Below are 24,609 nucleotides of genomic sequence, written 5' to 3'. Positions count from 1 at the left end.
AATAAATCGGAGATTTTATTTTTAGGCCATATCGCCCAGCCCTACTCTGAGTACTTTATGAGCACATTTACTCTCGCGCAGAACAACCAATGCTGCCATGGTGATGCAACCTGCCTGTAAGGAATGAATGAGGGATTAGGTGAAGGGAGAGAAAGAAAGGACTTAAGGCTATATTTATCAGTGCAGCTCGGACAAGCCCTGCTGTGCACGGACAGAGGGACTGTGCTCACTAAAACTTCATCTGCATTGTTTCTCAACTTCATCTTACTTTATGTTGCCAGGGCTCGGAACGGAGCACGATGCGTTCATGTTCAACAGCTAACTCTGGACCAGTGCTCTTAGGAATACTTGGCTGCGTTGGATATATGCTTATCTATATTGATTGGTACCAGTATGACGCTACATCCTGGACAAGGTTAGCTTAGCATACGAAGTGGAAGTGGTTTAACCGAACACTGTAAAAGGGTGTTTCATGTCCAAGATGTCGTGATTAAAGACTGAGGATGAAGCTGCATGCCCAGTGGGAGGGTTTAGTGAACGGTCAACACGTTCTAGCTGGTTTAATCTATGCAGAGACTGGAGAGTATAGTAGTAGTGCTGATGGGATGTTACCAGTTTTGGTAAGATAGCTGTCTTCAATCTTCATGCTAATTGAGCTATGCTAGCTGTGTCCTGGGTCTAGCGTCATATTCAGCAAGACAACAAATAAGCGTATTTCCTAAAATACCGAACTATTCCTTTTAAATAAATAGACAAAACAATTGTCTGACTAGTACAGTAATGTGATCCACAACAGTTATCTAGTCCTTAAAAGTTGTTTGACTGCATGGATTTGTGATCAAATCTAGCCTGTAAATAAGAGCACGGATCAAGAGTTAACTGTACTTTAACAGCTGTTCACATGTCTGTATATTTTAAACACCATGTTTTGTATTTCACTCTGACCTCTCTGACTTTTCTTTCAGTTTACTTTTAAGTTGTCTTTTGTTTCTCGAATGTCATTATGTTTAAAACAAACTGGTTTCTCACTTCACATTATGCATCGTTTCTTGCAGCCACAGTGCGACGGTCTCTTGGAAGTCGAGGTAGACGGGGCCTGCGTGTTTTGAGTAGCTGTAGTAGTGAGTATAGTGTTACTAGAAACCCTAGTTTGGTTCTACCTTTTCTCCACTAGTCTACTTCAGCCCTGTCAACACGACCACACAAACTCCATGCGACCACCGGTTGGGTATGAAACAGATTTTTCAGGAGTCTCTAGCTGCTGCATTTAATGTTGTCAAGTGTGGTGTTCGTTCTTTGTTGGACACTTAATGCCATGCAATAATGGTTCAAATCTAAAACCATGTACCTCTTCTAAAAATGTCCACTGAGCTTTAAAGGGGATCTGACTTTTTACAAATCTGGATAAACGAGGAATTTAAAGATGGTGGTAAAATACTATATATCTTTTTTTTTAATTTTTTTTTTTATAGCAATGCTGAGTCGGCATACAAAGAGGCAGACTAAAAGAAGAGTGGTGTGGTGTAAAGTAGGAGAGATGAGAATCGGAGGAGGTGAGTCTCTGACGGGAGCTTTGGCAGAAAGGAGCTGAGACTAAAATGAGTGAGAGGGTTGAGGATGTTTCCTAGGAGTTTAAGTGAGACGGGAACTTGTGTATGCATTTCTGTACACTAGCTAAGCTTAATATTCATTTCATGAAACATGTCTGCAAGTAAAGCTCCTTGATTTGAGACAGAGAACTGTTAGTCTCTGTTGTTTCTGAGTTATACACACGGAACACCTACAATATGTTTGGGTTTGCTAAGCTTCTCAACACTTACTGTCTGTGCCTTTAGGATACAGTCTATGCTTCACTTGACATTCATTAGTGCTTGAGAAACGTTTATAAGAATGCAGACCTGTTTCAGCCTACCTCCGAATCGTTTTGCGGATGATGAATTGAGTGTCAGATTGCAGGCCAAGTAAAACAAGACTGAATACTAGTTTTCTTTGTCTGATTAGGCCAGCTGATGCAACTATTTGACATGCTCAGTGGGTGTTTTTAAGAGTTTTTCTCTTAAGAAATAGCCTGTCTATACTAATCCCCTGCAAAGAATAGACGGTAATATGAGCTGCCTCAAAATATAATAAAAGAGCAACAAACTAACAATAACAAATTAATCTTTATACAGATTATGGTCTTAAAATCACTCTCGGGCAGCCACTGAATGAACATAATGGCAATACATATGTTTCAAAAGCATATTCAACAAGCCAAATTAAACTATTTATATTTGCATTAGAAATTAAAGGATTACTGAGCCTGGATATTACACAAGAACTGCAAGAACAAGTTTTAAAATGTGCAGACATGATCGCATTTACAGTATAATTTTATGAAACATAAAAATGTTGCGTCAGTCCAAGCAGCTGTGTGCAGCTGTGTGCGGGGGATAGAGACCCTTTGCGTCGGCTATGACTCGGCAGTTTCTACCTTCGGGTCTGCGTCCCTCTGCAGAGCCACAAATCAACACACACACTTTGCTGCAGGCATGTCGTTTGCTTCCTGTTCCCTCACACCTGCTGTCCGTTCCACAGAACCTGAGTCGGTGTGCAGTTTCCCAACACGACACACGCATGAATATAGCCATGCATACATTCGTGCACTCACTATCCCCGTTCTTTGGTTTAAGTATGAAGGTCTTCTGACAGACGTCTCCGCTCATCCAATGATTTCACCTAACAAGACCATGTCACCTTCATCGTCGGACTAAATCTTTCATCGTAACGCCACTCCAGAATGTAAAGTTCACCTTTTGTCGTATGCATTCAGGTCGGAAGGGTAATCAATCAAAGCTCAGTAGTTCAGTTTGTTGTTGGATTTGCAGGTTTTGCCTCTAGGTAGCAAACTGTCCCACAGTCCTCTGCTCACATCACTCGCTCACACGTCATGCACATGGCTACACATATCATAGTTTATATGTGTGCTGTTCTGCCACTGCTTTTCCCTCAGCTGCACCGTTTGTGTTATTTGGAAGTCTTCCTGTATGTGGCTTACCTGAGGAGTGTTTGATTTAATTTTCAGGTCCTCGGAAACGAAGTGGAAATACTGGCTTGCATACTGAGATAAATCCAGCACTCCTCGCTTCCCCTGTCCCCCAGAAACGTGAAACGATACTTTTTTTTTGTAATTTATTTTGCCGTGTAGTGACTTCAGTTTGCTGGCTTTGAGTTTTGCATTCCCCAATGCTTGCTTCTGTGATGTGACCTTGTTCCTTGTTTCCTCAATGTTGCTGCTTTGTTGCGATGCTGCTGCATCGGTAACGAGCACAATGTTGTGAGAAACTCTTGAAAGCAGTGTTTGCTTTCAGAGTTTTGTTGTGTGAAAATAAGTGTTGATGCATTGACCTGGACATGTGATATGAAAGTTCACCAACAGGATGTCTTTATTTACCATTTTGCTTAAGTTCCACTTCACAGTGTAATTCATTTACATTGCATGATTTATATAAAAAAAGATATATATATATATATATATATATATATATATATACTTTTTCTTGATCACTCATTCTAGGAGGATATAATTATTTCCATTGTCCAGCTCATTGTGTGCACTTACATACTCCTCATTCCTGCGCTAATGTTAAATGACTTGCAGTGTGAAATTGATGACTCATGCAGTGTATTCTTTAGACGCTCCAAGTATGCCGTCCTCCCATTAACTGTCCTGTGTCGTCACGCTGCCCCAGCACTCTTGGAAAGTCTCTCCCTGGACTCATTTCCCTGTAATGACAACTCGCCAAAGACTTCCCTGTGCTGATGTTTTGCGGCATACATCCATCTCCTTATGGCGTAGTGGTCATTGTGGAAATGCAGCTCGAAGGAGACACACTGAGGCCGCTTGTGAAGGCTTATATGTTATCAAAGACATTTTTTCCCTTTAAGAACATACTTGGCAAGTCATGCAGATGATGTAATGCTGCTTTTGTGAATCTCAGCCCAGAGTGTGTTGAACACAAATGGGTGTTCACATGTTTCAAAGCCCCCATTTGATTCTCTTGGAAACTATGCCTTCAGTGTAATTTGAAGTCAAAGGACGTTGTTGTTCACATGTCAAAATAGGGCCTCAGACAAGAGTTGAAGCTGGCTGACCCAAAGCCACCAATCCACATTACGCATGATATTTTCTCACTTGTCAGTCTTCGCTCTCCTCCAGGCTCCATCTCGTCCCCGGGGTGGCGGCGAGGTTCTGTGACTCCGCGGGTCACCGCCATCCCGTGCCCGGGATGCAAGCACGACATCGACCTCGGCGAGCGCGGCATCAGCATGTTGTTCCGCAACTTCACCCTGGAGAACATCGTCGAGCGCTACCGCCAGGCCGCCCGCGCAGCCATCGCCATAATGTGTAACGTCTGTAAGCCTCCACAGCTGCAGGAGGCTACAAAGAGCTGCATGGACTGCAAGGCTAGCTTCTGCAACGAGTGCTTCAAGCTGCACCACCCCTGGAGCACACCCAAAGCTCAGCATGAGTATGTTGGTCCCACCACGAATTTTAGGCCCAAGGCAAGTACTGTCCGTCACTGCCCTGTGAAGGCTTTGTTTTTTTTCCTGTTTATCGGGTATTTCCCAAGAGGAATAAACATGATTTTAACTCAGTTGGACTATGGACATCTCTCAGGAGCCAAGTTTTCACATGAGTCCAAAGTAGACTTATTTAATGATTGAGAAGAATTCAGCTGAAAATCTGTCGCCTTGTGGTTTTCCTGATCATCCATTGATAGTTTTCCCTCTTGATCAGGACTTCAATTATATAATAGTTTCTGTAGAAGTGGGAACATTTGTGTGACTATTTGAAATCAGAATATTTTATTCATTATGGGTTAGGTTTTTCTCCACATCTTCCCCTGTGACTGCCGAATTGATTGGAAATCGTAAACGATCTGAATCATTGATCTTAGACTATTTGAAGCCATGTTGGAAGCTTGAGTTACTGGCTTTGTCAATCCATTGCATTGCTTTGTCCCATCCCTCCGTTAATCAAATGGCTAAATGATGACTTGTAATGGGGATCTTTGCAGTAAAGTGCTGATTTTAAATTCCATTTTAAGACACTTCAGGAAATAGCTCACAGAGAGCTGTCTAGATGCTTCTAACGTTTAGGCCATGTTCCTGTTTCACTTCAGCTAGTTTTTGATCACTGTAGAAGTAAAATGCAGACAGTGTACGTACATATTTTGTCTGGAATTTTAACTCCTTGTCGTTGTGTTAAATATCTCAGGTGCTCATGTGCCCAGAGCACGAGATGGAGAAGGTGAACATGTACTGCGAGGTCTGCAGAAGACCCGTCTGTCACCTCTGCAAGCTGGGAGGATCCCACGCCAACCACAAAGTCACCTCCATGAGCAGTGCCTATAAGATCCTCAAGGTACCACATTCACACACTTCAGCTCTGTGAGAGAAGAGTCTGCTGCTTGTGAGCGTTAATTCAATCCACTGGAATTAGTTTTGTTGCGCTCCGTGATACACAATGAGTCATTTGGAGTGTAACACAATACTGTCTTATGATGGAAAGGATAACACTGTGTTCGATCACAGTGCCACTGTTGAAGGCTTTCAATGGAGTGGTGGCCAAGCAAAGCAGCCTGACGACTTGGAATTTTGTTTTTACATAGAAATTGCCAACAACCACTATTTTGTGATGATATTCAGTACAGATGGATTTTTGTTGTGCTGTGCCGCCCACTGACTGATCCCTGACTCTCTCGTCTCCCGCTGTAATATTAATGTCTGACCCGTACCTGTGCTTGCACCAGATCTTGGATGTCAGTCTCTCTCCTTTTGGAAGCTGAAACCCAGGCTGGCTAACTGGGTTAAAACAAATTGGTCTCACGTGAGGCCGTCAGATTTGTACCGCACAGTAGAAGTAATTTCAATCAGTTTGGTTTATCTTGTGTGGCGATACAACTGCCAGCAGCAGAGCGGTTCAACAGGTCGAGGCAGAATCTGTGTGAAATTCAATCTGCTCGTCTGTGTTGACACAAACACAATGCTGCTTAATATTTAATGACGCTTTCATGAGTTTGCTTCCCATGATTTTGTGTGCATCGTCTCTACAAATTGTTGGAAGATGTGTCGGATTTCCTGGAATCCTTCGTCAGCCAGGAATTAGTTCTGAATTACATTTTGCGTTTTTAACAGCGACTCAGTCAGTCGTAGCATTGTGATCGTGAATGTTTGACACACAGCACCCAGTGAAACAGGCTCTCACATACATGGTCTTACGGGACACTGCACATGACCAGAACAGCTGCAGCTGTGAATATGATATAAGATGAGAGGAACATGTTGTGACCCTGTCAGAGCCTGGGAATGTGAGCACAAAGTATAAATTGATAAATCCCACCCTATCCATTAAAATGGCACATTAACGATATCTTGTTATTTGACAGCTTAGTGCCTTGTCGCTGTGTCTGTGCTTCAGATTTTCAAGACCTTATGAAACTTGCTTTATATGCTGTTGATCTCGTGTTTCACCAGGAGAAGCTGGCCAAGAGTATCCATTACCTCATCAGCAAAGAGGACCAGGTCCGGACTCAGATTACTGATCTTGAGCTGCTCGTCAGTCAGACCGAGGTGAGATCGCTGACTCATGCTGCTAGAAGTCCTCTTACCCCCCCCCCCCCCACAAAATCACATCTTGTACCTCCTTCACATCTACCGTAGTTCAGTTGGTAGCTCTAGAAAGCAGAATGAACATATGTATACAAATATTTGTAGAGCTTTTACAGAACCTGTCTGCTAACTTGAGGCACAATTTCAGTTTCTGTGTACGAATAAGGAAGGTACGCAACAAACAGTATGCAAACTACACAAACAAGGAAGGGGAGGATTTGCCTACTCGTTTCCCTCTGACGTGTCCTTCCCTTTTTTCTTTGATGCTGGTCCTAAATGGGTAGCGTTCAATGCGCCTACACTTTGGGTGTTTTGTAAGTGTGTTTGGGATGCTCTCTTGGTTTAAGCACCTTTTTTGGTCCATTAATCCTTCTGTCTATATACTTAAGTTGTGAACTGTTAAGCTTCTCTTTCCTTGAATATTGCCTAAGAATGGGCGGTGACAGTATTCCTAAACTCTTAACTGTAGTTATAACCACCTTCAGTCAAAGCAGTTTTAATTCATTAAAACAACCATGTCGGTCGATCAACGTTTAACACAGTAATGCCTTTAAAGGCCACTATTGCCTCCTTACTTTAGTAATGGTTGGAAAACAATCGCATAGCTACAGGCTGATTCAATACTCTGCTCCCTCTGAAGAAATGCTTATCGGACATGTGAGAATAGCATTTTATTTGCCTTGTACAAATTGATAACACAATTATCATCTTGAAGGAAAATGGCCAGCTAGCAGAGCGTCAGGCCAATGAGCACTTTGAGCGCCTGTTTGAGACTCTGCAGGAGAGGAAGTCAGAGATGCTGAAGTCGATCGAACAGTCAAGAACCCGACGCCTGGACCAACTCAAGGTTCAGGTACGAAATACCAGGACGGAGTTCCATTTCTACAGTGGATCCTCTTAATTCATACACGCTTCCTTTACTCATCATATTCTGAACTGTAGAAAAATAAACCACGCTTTAGTAGCTTCTTCTTTTATGTCTGTGAACAGTCTTATTTTATGAGGTTTGTTTCTCTGAGGATGCCACTGATTTTAAACAATTTCTAACTTCCAGGTGGAGGAGTACCAGGGCATGCTGGAGAACAGTGGTCTAGTGGGCTACGCTCAGGAGGTGCTGAAGGAGACGGATCAGTCGTGCTTTGTACAGACTGCAAAGCAGCTGCACACCAGGTAGATCTGGGTGATGCTGAATTCAATTTGCATTTGATGTTTATATTTAGTAATGCGGACTCGAGGCCAAGCTGTTAAAATCACATCCTGTGCTGTAGGGATAGAGGTCATACGCAATCACACGGACTAGAATCTCCCTAATCCCAAAAGAGTTCTGATATCCAATAGTGCTTAATCAACAATGCCTACACTGAGTAGGCCTCTCTGGTACTGTGTTAATGATGCATGAATATCAACCTGCTTAAGGTCATGTGATCGAGGTTATTCGTTATTGTTGGCAGACTTGTAACATACCAGAATATACATATTGTACTACTTCCGTAAAATTGGAATAAAGTAGAAAGAAGTCAACAACTAATGTTCATTTTAAGATGGACGGCGCACCAAAGCATCACTCTAGTGTCTTGTTTTCCTCCAATCCAACAACGGGAAGCTGAGCCAGGCCTGATGGCTATTCACAGCTTCCACTTTGAACTGCAGTGAAATGTCAAATTAATAATTAAGCCGCTTAGTAATGATTATCGGATTTCGCTAAACTTGATTGTTTAACAAACTCCACAATCTTGAGTGCGATAAGACTTATTTCTGTGTTGTACACGTCCTCGCCTATCGGTAGCGATACCTTCCAGTTTCCCAGTGGATTGACTGGTGGGATTTGGTCTGTTTGTGTTGAGAGCATCTATCAGATTATGTGTCCGACGATTGGAGTGTGTCGGGAACACGCACAGCCACGTGCACAGAGGTTACAAAACTCGAGGGCAGTGAAGGAAAGACTTATGCCGCAGTGTCCAGTCCGCGCTGTGTCTTCTGCGCTATGTTGACTAATTGATCTCCGTTAGCAGCTTTGGATAATTGGGAAACTTTTTCACTCAAGAGCATGATACTGGGGCCTGTACTGTTTCTCCTGTCAACAAGGACCTTATCTTTATTCCCCTTTTCAGTTATGAAAGCTAATATAATATAGACACAACTACCTAAATGACGCCAGAGTACAAGCTTGATTTAAAGATGTGGTGGAGCACACCTGATGTATTACAATAGTAATTCCATGCTAGTCAAGATGAGCCTCCGTCAATGAATATTTTTTTTAATTGCATACGGCGCCGTTGTGTGTTTTCAGGATCCAGAGGGCCACAGAGTCTCTCAGGACCTTCCACCCTGCATCTGACCCCTGCTTTGATGAGTTTGTGCTGGACACATCCAGAGAGGAAATGCTGCTCAAAGAGATGTGCTTTGGTGGAGGTACAACCAGTTTATTTCAGAGAGCAAGATACAATATTTACTGTGACACTCTGACTGTTAATTTAAAACGAGCAAATTCAATTTTAGAACTCGTTTTCTTCACAAAGACTTTAAACCTGACTAAAGTCCTGTCCCAGTTTGAATCGGGAAGTGTTTACATGTTTTCAGGCCCCCCCCCCCACCGTCTTGTTCTCATTCAGTACACTGCTCCACTGTATTGTTTGCACACATGTCTCACAGACGTTTTGCGAAAGGACAAAACTGCGATGAGAGCTCGTCCGTAAGTGGCTGGAAAAAGTGATCATTCGTTCATGTCACGAAAACATGGGAACAATCGCTGCTTCTATTCAGCCCTAAAAATGAAGCCATTCTTCTTCATGTGTCCTCTAGACACCATGGGGAAAACTGGCTTTGTAACGCAGAGTTTTGCCACTTTAAAAAGTTAGTGTAACAAAATCAGCTTGGGGTTTTTTGAAAAGCAGGCATATGGTCAGAATGAGCTGATTGTCATCACCTGTCCGTCACATGCACAGCCCTGTGAGCTGTGCTAAGAGGTCAGAGGTCATCGGTAGGATGACTGGTGCAACCCTGGATGCACTCGTAGTGGGTTTTACTGCTCCGTGAAGCTTGTTTGTAGTCTGATTTACAAAGGTGTGTTCTGTAAAAGACTAATCAGGTTTAAGTTTCCCAGGAAAGGAAGGATGCATACTACTGTCTTTTTTTTTTTTTAAAGAAAGTCTATTAGAGGGATTATTACACACTATTTTAGGTATAAGGTGTTATGAGACGAAGAAAGAAAGATACACGTAATGGACACTTGACTGAACAGCTTGGTGGGTAAAACAAAATGTTATGCGTAACGGCAAACCTTTATTTAACAAAGGTCTGCAGATAATTGAGCAGGTTGCAAAAAAGTCTAAATAAGGAAGTTAATCACAGTAGTCACTGAAAGATCAGTGTCGGTGCCTGACGAGGTGAGTCTTTGCCATCAAGCCTAAAGCAGCTGGACTGATGTGCGTCACAACTTTGATAATCGTCAGATTAAGCAGTTTGTGATCATGGCTAGAATCCTATTCACATACTAAACTAAAACTGGAGAATTATACACATTGCACTACCATGTATTATTATGCATCCTCAAACTGAACATTATCGCATTAACATAATGTATGGTGTTTATGTTGGATCCACCTGAGTCACAGTCCTTCCTTAATTGCATAATGACAGGATTGGAGATTGAGACGTAGTGGTTTCTGGCTGCGTGGCCGAGGCTTGTCGCCTGTCTCGCCTGACAACATGATGCATGTCAGTGACTGCGGGGGGGGAGCAGTATTGAATATCATTGCTGCAGGTTGTGACGGGTCTTGCTTAGCCAGAGACGGTTGACTGGTGTTTGGGGGCATCCTGAAGAAAGAGCCCAGTGTTCATGATAAGATGGTCCGTCTCAATACAAAGTAAACTGTTTAGATTTGAGTGGCGGCTGTGCGTCCAGACAATAGCTGGGGTCCCTTTAGCGTTGAGCCATTAGCCATCAAGTGGATACAGCCGAACACCTGACAGTTGTCTCTGACTGTTGGTGAGTTTGTGGCTGGTGCAGCCCCGTTTGCTTGTTTAAAACCAGTAATGTGAGATTTATGTCTGAGACGGTTGGCTGATCGTCGAACCAATTACAGTGAAGTTGATAGTTTGAAAACGAAATGCCTTAAAACATTGGCTGCTATGTGTTTTGTTGCAAACCCACACTTGAAGAGAAATTACGTGAAAAGTCTAGTTTTACAGAAGTAATTCTGCATTAATCTTTGAAGTTGCCCAGAAGGATGTTAAGTCGTTGCAGCAGCAGCTATTCATGACCATAAAAAAGTAGGATATAATAAAAAAAGAGGGGAAATTGGTGACGTTGCACAAAATGCAACAAATTGCGTCACCAGATGACAAGACGTAAGATTGGGCAACCTGGAAAAATATAAAATATTTATTGCTGTTCTATATATTTTTGTCTCGATGGCAGTTTGAAACATCTACATTACTTCTTCTCTGCAGTATTTAAGTGCACACCGAACACCCTTACTATGTAACGGTTCAGACTGGATACAAATCTACTTGTGCCAATCCCCAAATTATGTTGCAGACGCTTTTTCTATTCTGCCGTTTTTCTTTTTGGTCTAACGATCCCCAACACCTTTATTCAGTCCTCTAGGCTTGTTTTAACATGACTGAATGTTCAGCTGTTTGCCTCTTTAGACTTTCCTAGACTGCCAACACTGGATAAAACAGGGTTTTCATATAAGCGTGTACCCTAAACTAATCACTGCTGCATGCAGCAGTTTGGTGGCACGAACACTTACATTGATGTTTGTCTTTGATCCAAGTATCCTGTGAGAGTTACTGATGCTCTTAGTCGGAGCTCAGAGAGCGGAAAGAATCTGTCGGGGCATTAATACGCTGCAGTAATTTAATTGAAGTCTTGGCAGATGATGCAGCGGTGAGAACCCACTATTGTATCGCTGGATCGTGCCCCAAAGCTCTAATGCATCCTTTTATACAGGAAACTAAAACGCATCTATGTTTATGGAAAAAGCTGAGGCTGATTTAAAAATGTCTGAACTGACTTGCAAAGACCTTGCTATTGTGTTTTGTAAACTGAGTATATTGCGTCCTCGTAGCAGTCAAAGAAAAACACAACTTAATAGACTATTGGCAAGTTTTGAATATCATTGGCAGCCATCTTGTTGTGTAACGCTGTATGTGGGATTTTGCTCCCTTGCTAGCGTGTCCCATGTGTTCTAGTCGTATCTTCCCCTCTTGGATAACGGCGCGTTTGTGCTCATGTTATACCAGCTGCAGATTTTGACCCCATGCTCCCTGACCCCAGGCCGTGAAAGACTGTGTTGTAGAGCGTAAATGCCAGTTTGTGGTCTCTTTCAAATTGGCGTTTCCTCAGAATGTCAGGCTGAAAGCATTGCTTCTCTCAACTATTTCCACTTTGAGTCAAAGTTCTAGTTTAATAAATATCCTCTTAAAGATGTGACGAGTTGAGAGTCCAGTCCTCTCACATTTGCAGAGGGACGGTGGCATTAAAATGGTCACGGGAGAAAGTAATTCCCTGCTGTGTAATTTGGGCTGGCAGCAGCCGATACTGTATGTGATCATCAATGGTGTTTTTTTTTTTTCTGTCTCTGAGTGACTGAACTTTGCCTGCTGTGTTGGATGGCTGATGGCCCGGTTTGAGTTGTTTTGCCTGTTGCTGGTTAGTTTTGAATAAAGAATCCCCATTATGTGACCAGATAATAAAGAACAGGAGAAATCAAGACGATTTTTCATCCCTTCTCCTAGGGCTGGGCGATATGGCCTAAAAAAAAAATCTCCGATTTTTTTACAAAAAATCCGATTCACGATTTAAATCGATTTTTTTCCCCCAAAATTTTTTGCAGATGACAGAAGCTGTTGAAAACAATTTTTTCTTTTATTTTGTGATGATTTTCCCAAGTAGGTTGATAAAAATAAAGTGCAAACAAAACCTGAACATTGTAGAAAGGTGCCTGTAGTATACAAAAAGTATTTGGTCACTCTTTTGTTTGCCTGAATCATTTAAATATAAAATTAAATTAAACATAACATTAAATGGCATTAAATAGTAGCCTTCCATTGTAAACAACTGTGCAAATGTAACTTTTTACAGTAAGCTTTTCTAACTGAATACACTGATACAAACACAGCATGAAATAAAATGTATATGACCCTTTAACATTCACATTTTCAAAAGTGCAACATCTGATCTAACATCAACATAACATATTTTGCACAGTAAATAAGTGCATGTAAACAAAATCAAGTGCATTCACAACATAACCAACAGTATTAAACAGTAGTGCATGTTTTTTCTAAATATTTTTTGCCAGGAAGACAAGCCTGTCTACTACCTCTGGCTTCAGGCATGCACGGTGGCATGTAACAATGCCCCCCCACACACTGAAAAGCCTCTCAGAGGGGGCACTTGTAGCTGGCACAGAGAGGTATTTCTTTGCTAAAGTACTTAGCCTTGGAAAGTTAAGTTGGTGACGCTTCCACCAGTCAAGTGGATCGGTGTCTGGGTCAACCTGCTGGACCACAGGTCAGTTGTTGCGGAGTAGAATGACATCCCCTCCAGCTCCGCAGAGATCCTTTGGCGTGTACTATTGTACAGCCGAGGCAAGGCAACGTCAGAAAAATGTTTACGGCTTGGTAGCACGTACCTGGGGTCCAAAGCTTTGAGACGGTGAATAAACCCCGGCTTTTCCACGGTGTATATGGGCACCATATCTTTTGCGATATACATCGCGACTGCATCCGTGATGGCTTTCCACCGGGCACTCTTCTTCTCATGCGGAGTACAGTTGGTGAATGTCTCCAAAATGCTGGGTTGTTTTTGTGAGGTGGCGGCGGCAGCAGTGAAGCTGCTGGCCGCCATTGTTTTAGTTTGTAAACAATGCGCGCGCACTCTACTACGGGAAAAAGGGGTGGGGGCGATTTTCTCGATTTTCAATAAAACACATCGCCTTAAAGCACACATTCGAATTAATCGATTAAATCGATTTATCGCCCAGCCCTACCTTCTCCCTCAAAAGTTATAATTCACCTCCAAAATCCAATACGTTTAGTCAAAGCCACTGAAACGGGTCATCTTTATTTTTTTATTCTGCATTATTTGATATATGTCTGTAATGCGTCTTCACATACAGAAATGTGACCAACATGGCAGTGTAGCTGTACGTGAAAGCCATTGGGCTATAAGAGGCTCATGAAAGAGTTGAGCCTGGCAGAATAGAGACTGAGGATTAGCCAACTGACTTGAAGCTCAGAAGTTAGTGGTGAACTGGTCAGCGAGGGGAATCTGTCTGTCTGTGGGGGGGGGGGGGGGGGGTGCTTCAGAAAGGAGAGATTGGAAATGTCAAAAGATGAAGTAGAGAGAGATTTATTACAAAGGAGATGAGGAGAGTTCTCACAGGGAGAATGAATGAGTTCTGAAAAATGACTTTCTTAGAGAGAAGACGGTGACTTACACGGTTACAATAATGTAATTCTGGTCCTGGAGGAAACATTGTGTTTGGGTATAGAGAACAGGAAATGAAAAGGGGTATTTGTTGACATAAATTAGAGGATGGATGTGAAGTGGGTTGTAAAGTTTAGTCTGAAGTTTGATGCGTCACAGGGAGTCTTTACAACCACCAAGAGGAGAGGAAAGACAAATGGGATGGAGGGAGCGGGAAAGATGAAAGTGGTCCGACGCGGCCGTGGTAAAGAGATGAAAGGAGTGAAATTGAAGGTGAAAGTGAGAGGTGCTGTTGGTGGTGGGGGTTTTACAAAGTGAGTTTCCTGGCAGTGAGGCTATTTGAAAACCTCTTAACGGGCTCCATTATGCAAGGCAGTCTTGTCCATTGTCCTGAGTGGATAGTCCTGATCCCGACAAATCCAACGCTTGCCACACTAACACTGCGGCATTTGCTTAAACCTAAGATATTGAGCTAAAGTGCTATACTAAGCATGATTAAGACATGGGAGCTTTTACTGGAATTTCCTTCTGTGTAAGTTAAGTAGTCTCATCTTGCGCATCAACAGAAACGACTGTCTCAGCATTAACCTTCTTTTGTTGGCTGCGTTCCAATATTTTAGATCGTACTTGTTTTACTTAAATACTTCATGAGGATGACCCATGTTCTGTTGGTAAAATGTAAACTCGACACGGCAGCAAGACTTACTTTGTGTTTCTTTCCTACTCCTCTCCAGTTCCCGACCCTCCTCTGATTGACTTGTCCAACAGCAGAGTCTATAACGAGGCCTCGATCTGCTGGAGGCTGTCCGATGACCACCTGCCCACAGATCACCACATGCTTGAATACCGCAGGTTGGTGCACGTGTACAAAGAAATGACAGCAAGAGTAGCGGATCGTGGAGACCTACATGCTTGTGGCCAAATCCAAACTACTTGATATTTACTGTAAACTGATTTTTTTCTCCAGACTCGGGGGCCCGAGCAAGTCCCCGTCCCAGGAGGACAGTGGGGTCTGGAGGTCTACAGACAGGGTGTACGGTGCTAGCACTGTGGTGGGTGACCTGGACCCTGACAGCCTGTACTCCTTCAGGGTCCGAAGCTGCAGGAACTCAATGTTCAGCCCCCACAGCCCCGAGGTCACCTTCCATACACCACCTGCGCCTGGTAAGCACGAGAGGCGGGGTGAAGGATTCCAGACATAATCTTTTCTGTCTGTCACGTTTCCCCCATGACGGGTGTATGTGTTCTCTGTCTTACCCGAGTCTTGAGTTGGACCTAAAGGGAACAGAAGAAAGGAGGCATTGAGGCAACGTGAACAGCTCTGTTAGGTTCTTGAAGACAAAGTGTTGATGATTAAAAAAAGATCGCGTAATAATGTTCTTTGCTTCAACCACACAGATTGAATTAATCAAGCCTAAGTGCATTTATACGTTCATTGACTAACAGTATTTACGTACAGCAGAACAGCCCGTTATTGGGCCTCTTTTGGCGGCAGCAGCTGAGCTGCTCGAGCCCTTTTTACATGAGTGACTGCTGCTTTATTGGTTTTAGATTTTGAATTCTCGTGCAGCATTCACGATGGCGGTAATGAATCACAATGGTGTGTTAGTTTATCACCATGGTAATAGCGTTTGTGTTTGCTATTGCTGAAACCGATATAGCTTCTTTGTGTGGGCGTGGAGGGTGTTGTACAGAGCAACAGCTTGGCAAAGAGACCTGTAGTTGTATCTGTTGCAAGCATGTTAAGCTTGGCTGACAGGTGCAAGGTGGCATTCATTAAACACAATCATCCTCAACCATCTGCCCAACTTGAATTCAAATAACTTCCTCCCAACAAGGGACTGATTTATATTCTGCTGGGCAATCATTTCATTGTCCTCCCTTTGGAAAGCTTGCACTGAGTATTCATACTCTGGGATTTGCCGAGGTGTTTTCTGTGTTGTCGCTTGGTTTTGACGCACTTCAGACTCCACATTTTCCCCTCCTATGGCAGGAGGCCGCATCAAAATGAATCTGTTGCACACATGACACGGCGCTTCCTGATCTGGCTGTGCTTTGGTGTGTGTGTGCTGCACAAGCCTTGTCATTTGTGATGAGATTGGAGCTTCCACATTCCTGTGCTCTCTGGTTCGTGTAAGACTGAGTGGATGGATTCACTGTGCGTCAGTAATGAGGTGAAATTTCAGGCCAGGGTGAGAGGCAGAGGACAAAACAAACAATGGATCACATACGCAACATTACTCATGACAAAGCATGAGTGGACACAGTTGCAGACCACAAATGTTTCTCTTTTTTTTTCTTTTCTTTTTTTCTTTTTTTTTTTCTCAGCCATATAATTAAAAAGATTTGAGGACTTTAAGCAAATATTTAAGTGCTTACATTTTGTTAACGTCTTGGTAATGGTTCACTTGGTGAGCAGGATAGCTTTCAGTCCTTCAAAGCCCAGCTTTGAGCGAGTATGTTGAACAGCTAACATGGGGTTTGTGGAAAAAGCACTTTGCTGCTGAACTCACAGATTTCAGGGTCTGGTTGAGAGAGACAGTCTGTCCATGTGCTGCCAAGTCGTCAACTCACTGTAAAGAAAAGAAATCCACTCTATAAATATCAAGGTCTACTTCTTAACTGGATGCCAAATTATAATATTACTGCTTTGGGGCTAATTTCATGCTTAATTACATTTGCCCCAATTTTAATTTAATTATTTATTAAATAATAAGTTACAGTATCAAGCAGTCACAGGTTATTTTGCAACATGGATGTTGCGATCACTGTTGCATATTAAAAATTAAACCCAAAGACGAGACTTTAATAATTGGACAATGAAGGGTTTTATACACCCTTGGCACTGCAAGATAACAGTCGGTATGAGTGCGTCCCAACTAATGTAGCATAAAGCTGCAGCATTGTCTGTCGGTTATACTACCATTATCCTCATGACCTAGAAGGACCCCAGACACATGCAAATGAGCTGGTTCCTCCCCAGTGTAGACTTCAGATTGCGTTGGATGGTTGAGTGAACGGGCATAATCATGTCAGCCGTCATATATATCTCATGGATTATTGTAATTGTGGCCTTTGGCCCATTAACTATTTATAGAATGCATTTAATTGAACCCAGATGATGAATATAAAGGGCAGCTGCACATAAGAAATGAGGACTGGATGTCATGGCTGTTCTAAATGGTGTGATGATGATGATGGCAAGTAGGTCTTTGCGTAGCGCTTTAACATGGTGCTATATCGCCCTCATGTGGCAGCTCTTGTCACCTACACGGCTCTAAACCTGTTTATTCCCCAACAGAGAAGAAACCAGTCCTTTGTACAAATGTTATACCCTCACAAGATTATTTTAATTTTTTTTTCATGACGACAAACAATTTTTTTTTCTTCCTCATTTCACCCTTCTGGTTTCTTCTCTCTCGTCAACCTCTTCCTGTGTTTTGTCCACCTTTTCTGTCTTGTCTTCCATTCGTCTGTCCTCTGGCTCATTCACTCTCTACCTCTTCACATACAGCTTTTGGTTTCCTGTTCAGCGACAAGTGTGGCTTCAGTACGGATCGCCTCATTCTCAACAAGCGACGGGACACTGTGGAGAGCGTAGCAAGCATGGCCTTCCTCCTCGCAGCGGAGCGTGTGCAGACGGGCAGCTACATTGGGCTGGACTACATAATTGGGGACACGGGCATCTCTCAGGGAAGGTATGCCAAAAACTGACAACACAGACTTTGTACAAAGAAGTTGTGTCCAGCAGTATGGTTAATTTGCAACGTTGCTGTTATGAGGAGTAATTTTGTCGAATGGACAGAGCTGCACAAACGTCAGCCAATTGGGGCAAAAACTACAAAACCCAGGAAGTGTAGCACACACCGTGGAAGCCCTCTGTCATCTTGCTCATTAGACTGACAATATGTCATGCTGTCTGGATATGAAATATTTAAGAGACACAAAGCAGAGATACAACTTTATATTTTGAGCACAAGGTGGGATTATTAAACAGTCATCTGTTAACCGTCTTTATCAACCTCCACCAGAGGACGAATATGAACAGTATTCAACAGGTCGTCACATTGTCCAGTCCTGCAGTAATAACTGATTGTTTTGTTTTGCAGACACTATTGGGCCTTCAAGGTGGAGCCGTACTGCTACATGGTTAAAGTTGGGGTGGCCTCTGACTCAAAGCTGCTTGAATGGTTTCACAATCCCAGAGACACCAGCAGCCCGAGGTAAGAGCACGCACATGATGTCTGTCATATACAATCTGTCAATGTGGTGAAACTGAAACCAAGTTTTACAAATTCTATTTATCTTTACCTCTACATACCTGCAGCACAGAGATAAGTGTGTGTGAGTCATACCTAATCCAGTGATGTAAGAGAACCAGTATAAACTCGTAAAGCGCTTAGTCTCAGACAAAGCTGGCTTTCTCGCTGGATCAGCTCATGTGACAGCATGTATAGAACCACATTTATTAATGCAAAAACATATGTAAATTACATAATTCATGCAAGGTGATAAACACCGGGCAGCATACGACTAGTCGTATGAGGTAGTGTTTATTTTATTTACACTTTTTTTTATTTTTTAAAGGAATAGATAAGTATAAATAACATGACTCTCCAAATGCATTAATTGACAAATGAATCTGGAACAATTTCCATAATCAATTATTTTCCAAAAATCCATTTTTAAATGTGATTATCAGTATCTGTCAGTTTTTTTTTTTCTTTTTTTTTCTTCCTTGAGCGTAAATTGAATGTATGTTTTGGCGCAAACGTTTGAAGCTATCTGTTTGGGAAATTTGTGATTTGACATTTTACGAAATTAAGACCCGGCAGATAAATTTATGATTAAAGTAATACCGGTAGTTTAACTTTAATTTTGGCAGATCATTACTCTGCTCTCTATTTTACACAGGATAATGATTCTGGCTTTGACGTAGGTCACAAAACATTTTATACAAACTAACAACCTCATCTCTGTGTCCATCTATCCCCTCTTCTTCCTCTTCCATTCACAAGGTATGACCATGATAGTGGGCATGACAGCGGCAGTGAAGACGCATGCTATGAGCTCTCCCAGCCCTTCACCCTCCTCACCATTGGGATGGGCAAACTCTTCATCCCCAAGACTTCCTCATCCTCCACAGCAAACGCCACGTCTGGAGACCCCGGCAACCGCGTGCTCCCCATGCCACAGCGCTTGGGTGTTTGCCTCGATTACGATGCGTGCCGGGTGTTCTTTTACGACGCCGACACCATGAGGTGCCTTTATGAGAGGCAGGTGGATTGTTCGGGAACAATGTATCCAGCTTTCGGGCTCATGGGCAGCGGCAAGGTTCAACTGGAAGAGTTCACCACCGCTAAGAGGCTGACCTTCTGAGGCGGGATGGAGCATGTGGATGCATTGGGAGCGGCATGGTCTGGGAAGAGCAGATTTTAATGACAGGGTGATGGAGTACAATCCAAATAGTTTTTGATGAAGGCAGATGTGAGCAGGGCCTTCAGTCCTAAATGTGAAACTGGGATCTCTGCCACAGACTGACCTATTTACAGTTGGCATGTATAATGTATGAGCCATACACAAGTGTCCACATACAAAGGTCTTCAGAGGTTGGTATGTGACAGATCTTCTCTACATACCAAAGTCTCTGTATTTGACCTAGTTTTAATTGATCAGCTGTTAATCTAGTGGAATTAGCTGCAATTAGTCTGCAGCTACTTTGAATCTTTGTTTTTAACATTAAACGCCTTTGAGCTTAGTTACACTTCCTCTTTTGCCAGGTTTATGTTGATAGATTAATTTGCGAGTAATTATTTGGTGATTTTTATTTTGTTGGGATCTTTAACTATTTGTGTAAAAGTAGCAGCATAGGTTTAGATGTAATCATGGTGGACCTAAGAGCCTTGTAGCGACTATACAGCTAGCGCCTTTGTGCCTTTTTTCCTTTTCTTTTTTTTAAGGAAATGGGTCCCTTAGTTTGCTCTAGCAAGCAGATGTTGGTGTCATTGCACAAGCATTATGGAAATACTTATCATAAATGCTTTATGTGGGTTTTTATCATGGGTAGTTTCATCACAGACAGGGTGTCAAAGTTATAAATGTTAATGGAATTCTCTATACTTCCCTTTTTCCTCTTGACTTGATCACAGAAAACACTACCGTTCCTCCTCGTCACAGTTGTGTTCAGCTGTTTTTGCACAATATTATGAATGAAGCCTCACGTATGATTTTAACAATCATATTTTGATCACTACCTAGTTAGCTTCTTCACTTTTAAGCGTTGCAGACATAATCGGCACATTAATGTCTCACAGTGACTGTCGCACTCTCGAAAGCGGTTCACCTTTTACTAAATCAATGTAAATCCTGGAGTAGTTATTTGGATTTTAAAGCCTCTCACTGTTTGCGCAGCACTGAATGTGACTTGTGCACTATAAAATCAGCCAGGTACCACAACACTGTACTCGTAGTCAACGTCGGCTACACAGCTGCAAAGTCTCTACCGGTAATGGCCAAAGCGCGTAGGAAGTCGAGGTGCTGACTCATCACTCTGTGGCCTAGCAGCCTTTAACTGTTTTAAAACACAAACGCAGTTCTTCAGGTTCTTACAATAAGTGCTATCACAAAACACACGGTTCAGTACCTTTTTTACTATCAAAGCCACCGGTGACTTGCAGTGCAGACGCATAATGTGTAGCATATTACTGTCACTGGTGAGATGGGCTGTCGGACAGATCACTGAGCAGTTGATTGGCTTTGCTTTAAATCAGCGCAGATATTCAAGGCTAAGAGGGCACATTAGATGGACCGTTTGCTGGGCAACCACACTTGGTTTTTGTACAAATGTATACTGCATCGCTGCCTGCACGTGGGTTTGTTTGTACATTCATGTATATTTTGATTTCTGGAGGATTAGGGTAATTGCTGTGTTTCCTCAGGTTTCTGACCCTGATTGGGGCCTAATGCTACCTACCTCTGTCCATCAGGCCTGGGAAACCTTAACTGCTGTACCGTTCCTCACAGAAACTAGTTTGTTTGATTTTCAGCTTTGTCCGTAACAGTTAAATATCTCCGCCTTCTTGCTGTCAGATTAAAAGTGATTTTTCTAAATGTTTGAATTAACTTTCATGTACATGTTAACCCAGAGTATATTGTTTTCAGTGAAATAAAGTAAATCTTAAATGTTTTTATTAGTTGGTGTTTGCTTGTGGACTTGAACGATGTGTATCACTATTGGTAGAAGTTATTGTAATCAGATGTTCAACTGCCTTGTCAAGGGAGTGCTTTTCAAATGGTACTAACCGTTACTACTTCTGCTTTTTTTTTTTTTTTGTTGTAGTGTTTGTTTGATAAATCTGTTTAAATGTTTTGGCTGTCTAATGTGGAGCACATTATGGGTTTTGGGGTTAAAACATTTCATAAAGTCATGGTTTTACAGCTGGACAAACATTCTCCAGTTTAAAGTGTTTATAGGATTTCTGTGATTGTGTGCATTTGGTCTCACAGGTGTTTCTGTGAATTACACTCACGGACCTGAACCTTGATTCCTGTATTTAAAATAGACAGTTTCAACATCTTTAAAACATGGCTATGCATTTATGGATTTGCAAGTTCACGGTTTTATTTTAATCACAGAATGTATTCCTGTTAATGACGGAACAAACGGGTGAATGTTGGTTTGTTCCACTCTTGAGTCACAGCACAGTTTTATAGTTATAGAAATCTGATAATCGCGACATCTCATCTAAAATTATAGTGCATCCTGGCCTGTTTTTCATTAAATGTACAACCAAATATTTAGCAGGCTAGCTCTCAATCTATTTCCAAGCTTGCACTTTAGAAAATCTGTAGCATGTCGGCAGTCGTTTGGCTCTGCAGGTGTGTATAATACGTGTGTGTGGGCAATATTAATGTTATTAAACGGGCTGTAGAAACGTTTAGACAGACCTAAGCCTATCAAGACAATTTGCACTCTAATTAGTTTACGTTGGTTTTAAATGGGCTTTTCCTCGATACAAACTTTAAACACTACTTGACTTGTAAACTCCAATTGTTCTGAACTCTAAATTAGTGACATTTGTCCCTTTGTGTTTTCTCCAGAGCATTTGGATGTGGCGTGTACCTGGTGGGTTTCTGTATGTAAAGATGTGGCAATGTTCTTTGCAATGATTCCTGGAAAATCCTAGTTTATAATTTGCTGTGTGGATTTCATTAAATAAAACTAGTGTTTTTAAATCTTGTTTCGTCTCTTTAATCACATTTGTGCTGTTTCACAGTTTCGCTTTGATTGATCTAACTGCTGTAGCGTGTGAAAACATTAAGGCAGTGCCTGGCAGAAGTCTCAACCCAAAAACATAACTTGCCATTTAACGTCCCTTCTATTCTTGCTTTTCCATGCTTCATTTTGTACCTGCATTTTTGTGTTCTATTTACTAATCTAGTCTTATCTCTGCAATGATCAACTTCCATGCATCGGATGAAGTATGCCGTATCTTAGTTGATACAAATGTAGCATTTAAAGTGAAGGCTGAATCCATGCACTAAGGTTGCAGCTGAATCCATATTTATATATTTTATTTAATGAGCTATGTATGAGAGGAATCTATTGTGGATGTGTTTATTGATGGTATTCGCCACAGAAACTGTCCATCCATCTGTGCTGTGGGAGGAGGACGACGTCACGCCGTGCACGCTGGCGCCCTGTCGTTGCAACGCGGAAGCGACGGAAGGAGGAAAAGAGACTCCACGTCACTGAGGTGTAATATCGGCGTCAGTGCTACCTCAGTGCGATTCCAGTCCCATTGTACACTTCAAGATATCCTCGCCTGCGTTATAATAACTCGTATGACCGCAACGGGAAGATATACTCCGCTGTTTGTGCACAGCGCGGCGTCGGTAGAGGAGTCCGCTGAAGGTAACGTACCTAAACGCACGGCTGAGTCTGTTTTGTCCGCTGCCTGCTAGCCAGTCCCGGGCTGAACCACCGGACGGTGCCTGCTACGGTATTTCCTCTGAGCACCGGTGACCTTTACAGCCTGAAGGAAGCGATGCACAGCGTTGTGTTGATGTATTGTCTGCAGGGGCCATTCGCGCCACAGCTTCCGCGCGACGGCAGCCTGTCAGTGAATTGACCCAGCTAGCTAGTGTGGATTTAAGGTCGACGGGCTTCTGTACGCGTTGTTGACGTTTCGCTTTGACAGCTGCTGGAGTCCAGCTGGTGACATGCATTTACCTTCCTGCATCTGATCTCATGCAAACTGTATAATATGATAACTGGCTGTAGCCAAGACGTGGACAGAATACAAAAAAAAAGCAAGCGGGCCCGTTGGACAGTTGTAGAAACTGTACTGTAAGCACACAGTAACAACATGCTAAGGCCCATTCATTGACTTGTGATGCTTTATACAAACCCATAATCACTAATCATTGTACTGTAAATACAAGAAACATATTGCACATGGATAAGTCATCATTCTAGCGTGTGCCATGGCACTGTTTAATGCAATATCATCACATCATAGTCCCATATACAGGAGTTCAATACTTATGACTTGTCAACATTATAAGGAAGGGAGTGTGTTCACCATCTCTTACATATCCAAGACACATCTGTGTGTGTTTGTATCAAATATACTGATTATGTGTCAATTATTTTATCCTTTTAAATTTCCATCCCAGCATTATCTTCTTTAGCACTTCTGTATATTTTTGTCTTCCGTATTTGCAGTGTGTCTCTCTATGTTGTTGGTGAATGTTTTACTCAGTCACTTTGCATGGGTTCTTTTTTTATTTGCAACATGTTCTCTAAATTCTATTTACTTTACGAAGTCCTTTCCCTTAAGTTGCAGTGTGTTTCTCCGCCTTTCATTGTTAACACGTGCTGTATCAAGATGTCTTGGGATGTGTAGTCTGAATTAGCAGAGGTTCTGTACTCGGCAGTTGTCGTTTTTTTTCTCAGCATTTTGGGAAACAAACACGTGAGAAATTGTAGTTTCTTCAGTGAGCCCAAACCAGATGGTTGTGATATGTTCAGAGAAGCGATGTTTCTGTTGGGCCAAAGGTGAGAGAACACAATCGACGTTTAAAAAGGAGTCCTCTTGCTCCAGATAGCTTGTTGGTTTCACCACATGTCATGGCTTGCGAAGATAAGGTCAGCAGTTCTGTTATGCAATGCCTCACATAGGTCGCAGAAGTAATATGTTGATGTAACATAGATTAAGGGACAATAGATTCGTCATATTCTGATAATCTGTTTGTTGTATGATGACTTAAATGTATCTTATATTTGTGTTTCCTGGTACTTTAATGTTGTACCTGAGTTTAATGGACAGTAAATACAGTGTTGCCGAATATGTACTCTTCTATTACATGCATTACAAGATTGTGGTTTGCTTATAATGTGTTGTTGTTGTGAGAACCTGTTTTATAGGGAACACCCAGTTACACCCCATCCACACCTTTTACTCTGTCAAACCAACAGATAATCATGAATCATGAAATAGGAATTTGGACCC

General features: G+C 42.2%; 1 protein-coding gene across 1 annotated transcript in view; it reads left to right on the top strand.

Moving 5' to 3' along the window:
• The window catches only part of trim36 (tripartite motif containing 36), a 42,185-nt gene extending 19,896 nt beyond the window's left edge, over window positions 1-22,289 (top strand). The window contains exons 3-13 of the mRNA XM_079270952.1: window positions 4,199-4,545; window positions 5,261-5,407; window positions 6,520-6,615; window positions 7,370-7,507; window positions 7,709-7,824; window positions 8,945-9,066; window positions 14,830-14,947; window positions 15,063-15,259; window positions 17,610-17,793; window positions 18,205-18,318; window positions 19,114-22,289. Coding sequence (XP_079127078.1) covers window positions 4,199-4,545; window positions 5,261-5,407; window positions 6,520-6,615; window positions 7,370-7,507; window positions 7,709-7,824; window positions 8,945-9,066; window positions 14,830-14,947; window positions 15,063-15,259; window positions 17,610-17,793; window positions 18,205-18,318; window positions 19,114-19,474 — 1,940 coding nt within the window. The 3' untranslated portion in view covers window positions 19,475-22,289. The remainder of the gene's footprint in view (window positions 1-4,198; window positions 4,546-5,260; window positions 5,408-6,519; window positions 6,616-7,369; window positions 7,508-7,708; window positions 7,825-8,944; window positions 9,067-14,829; window positions 14,948-15,062; window positions 15,260-17,609; window positions 17,794-18,204; window positions 18,319-19,113) is intronic.
• The last annotated feature ends 2,320 nt before the right edge of the window (window positions 22,290-24,609 follow it).

Source organism: Melanostigma gelatinosum (genome assembly GCF_949748355.1).
Source record: "Melanostigma gelatinosum genome assembly, chromosome: 6".
Taxonomy (NCBI): Eukaryota; Metazoa; Chordata; class Actinopteri; order Perciformes; family Zoarcidae; genus Melanostigma; species Melanostigma gelatinosum.
This window is presented reverse-complemented; position numbering and strand designations above follow the sequence as displayed.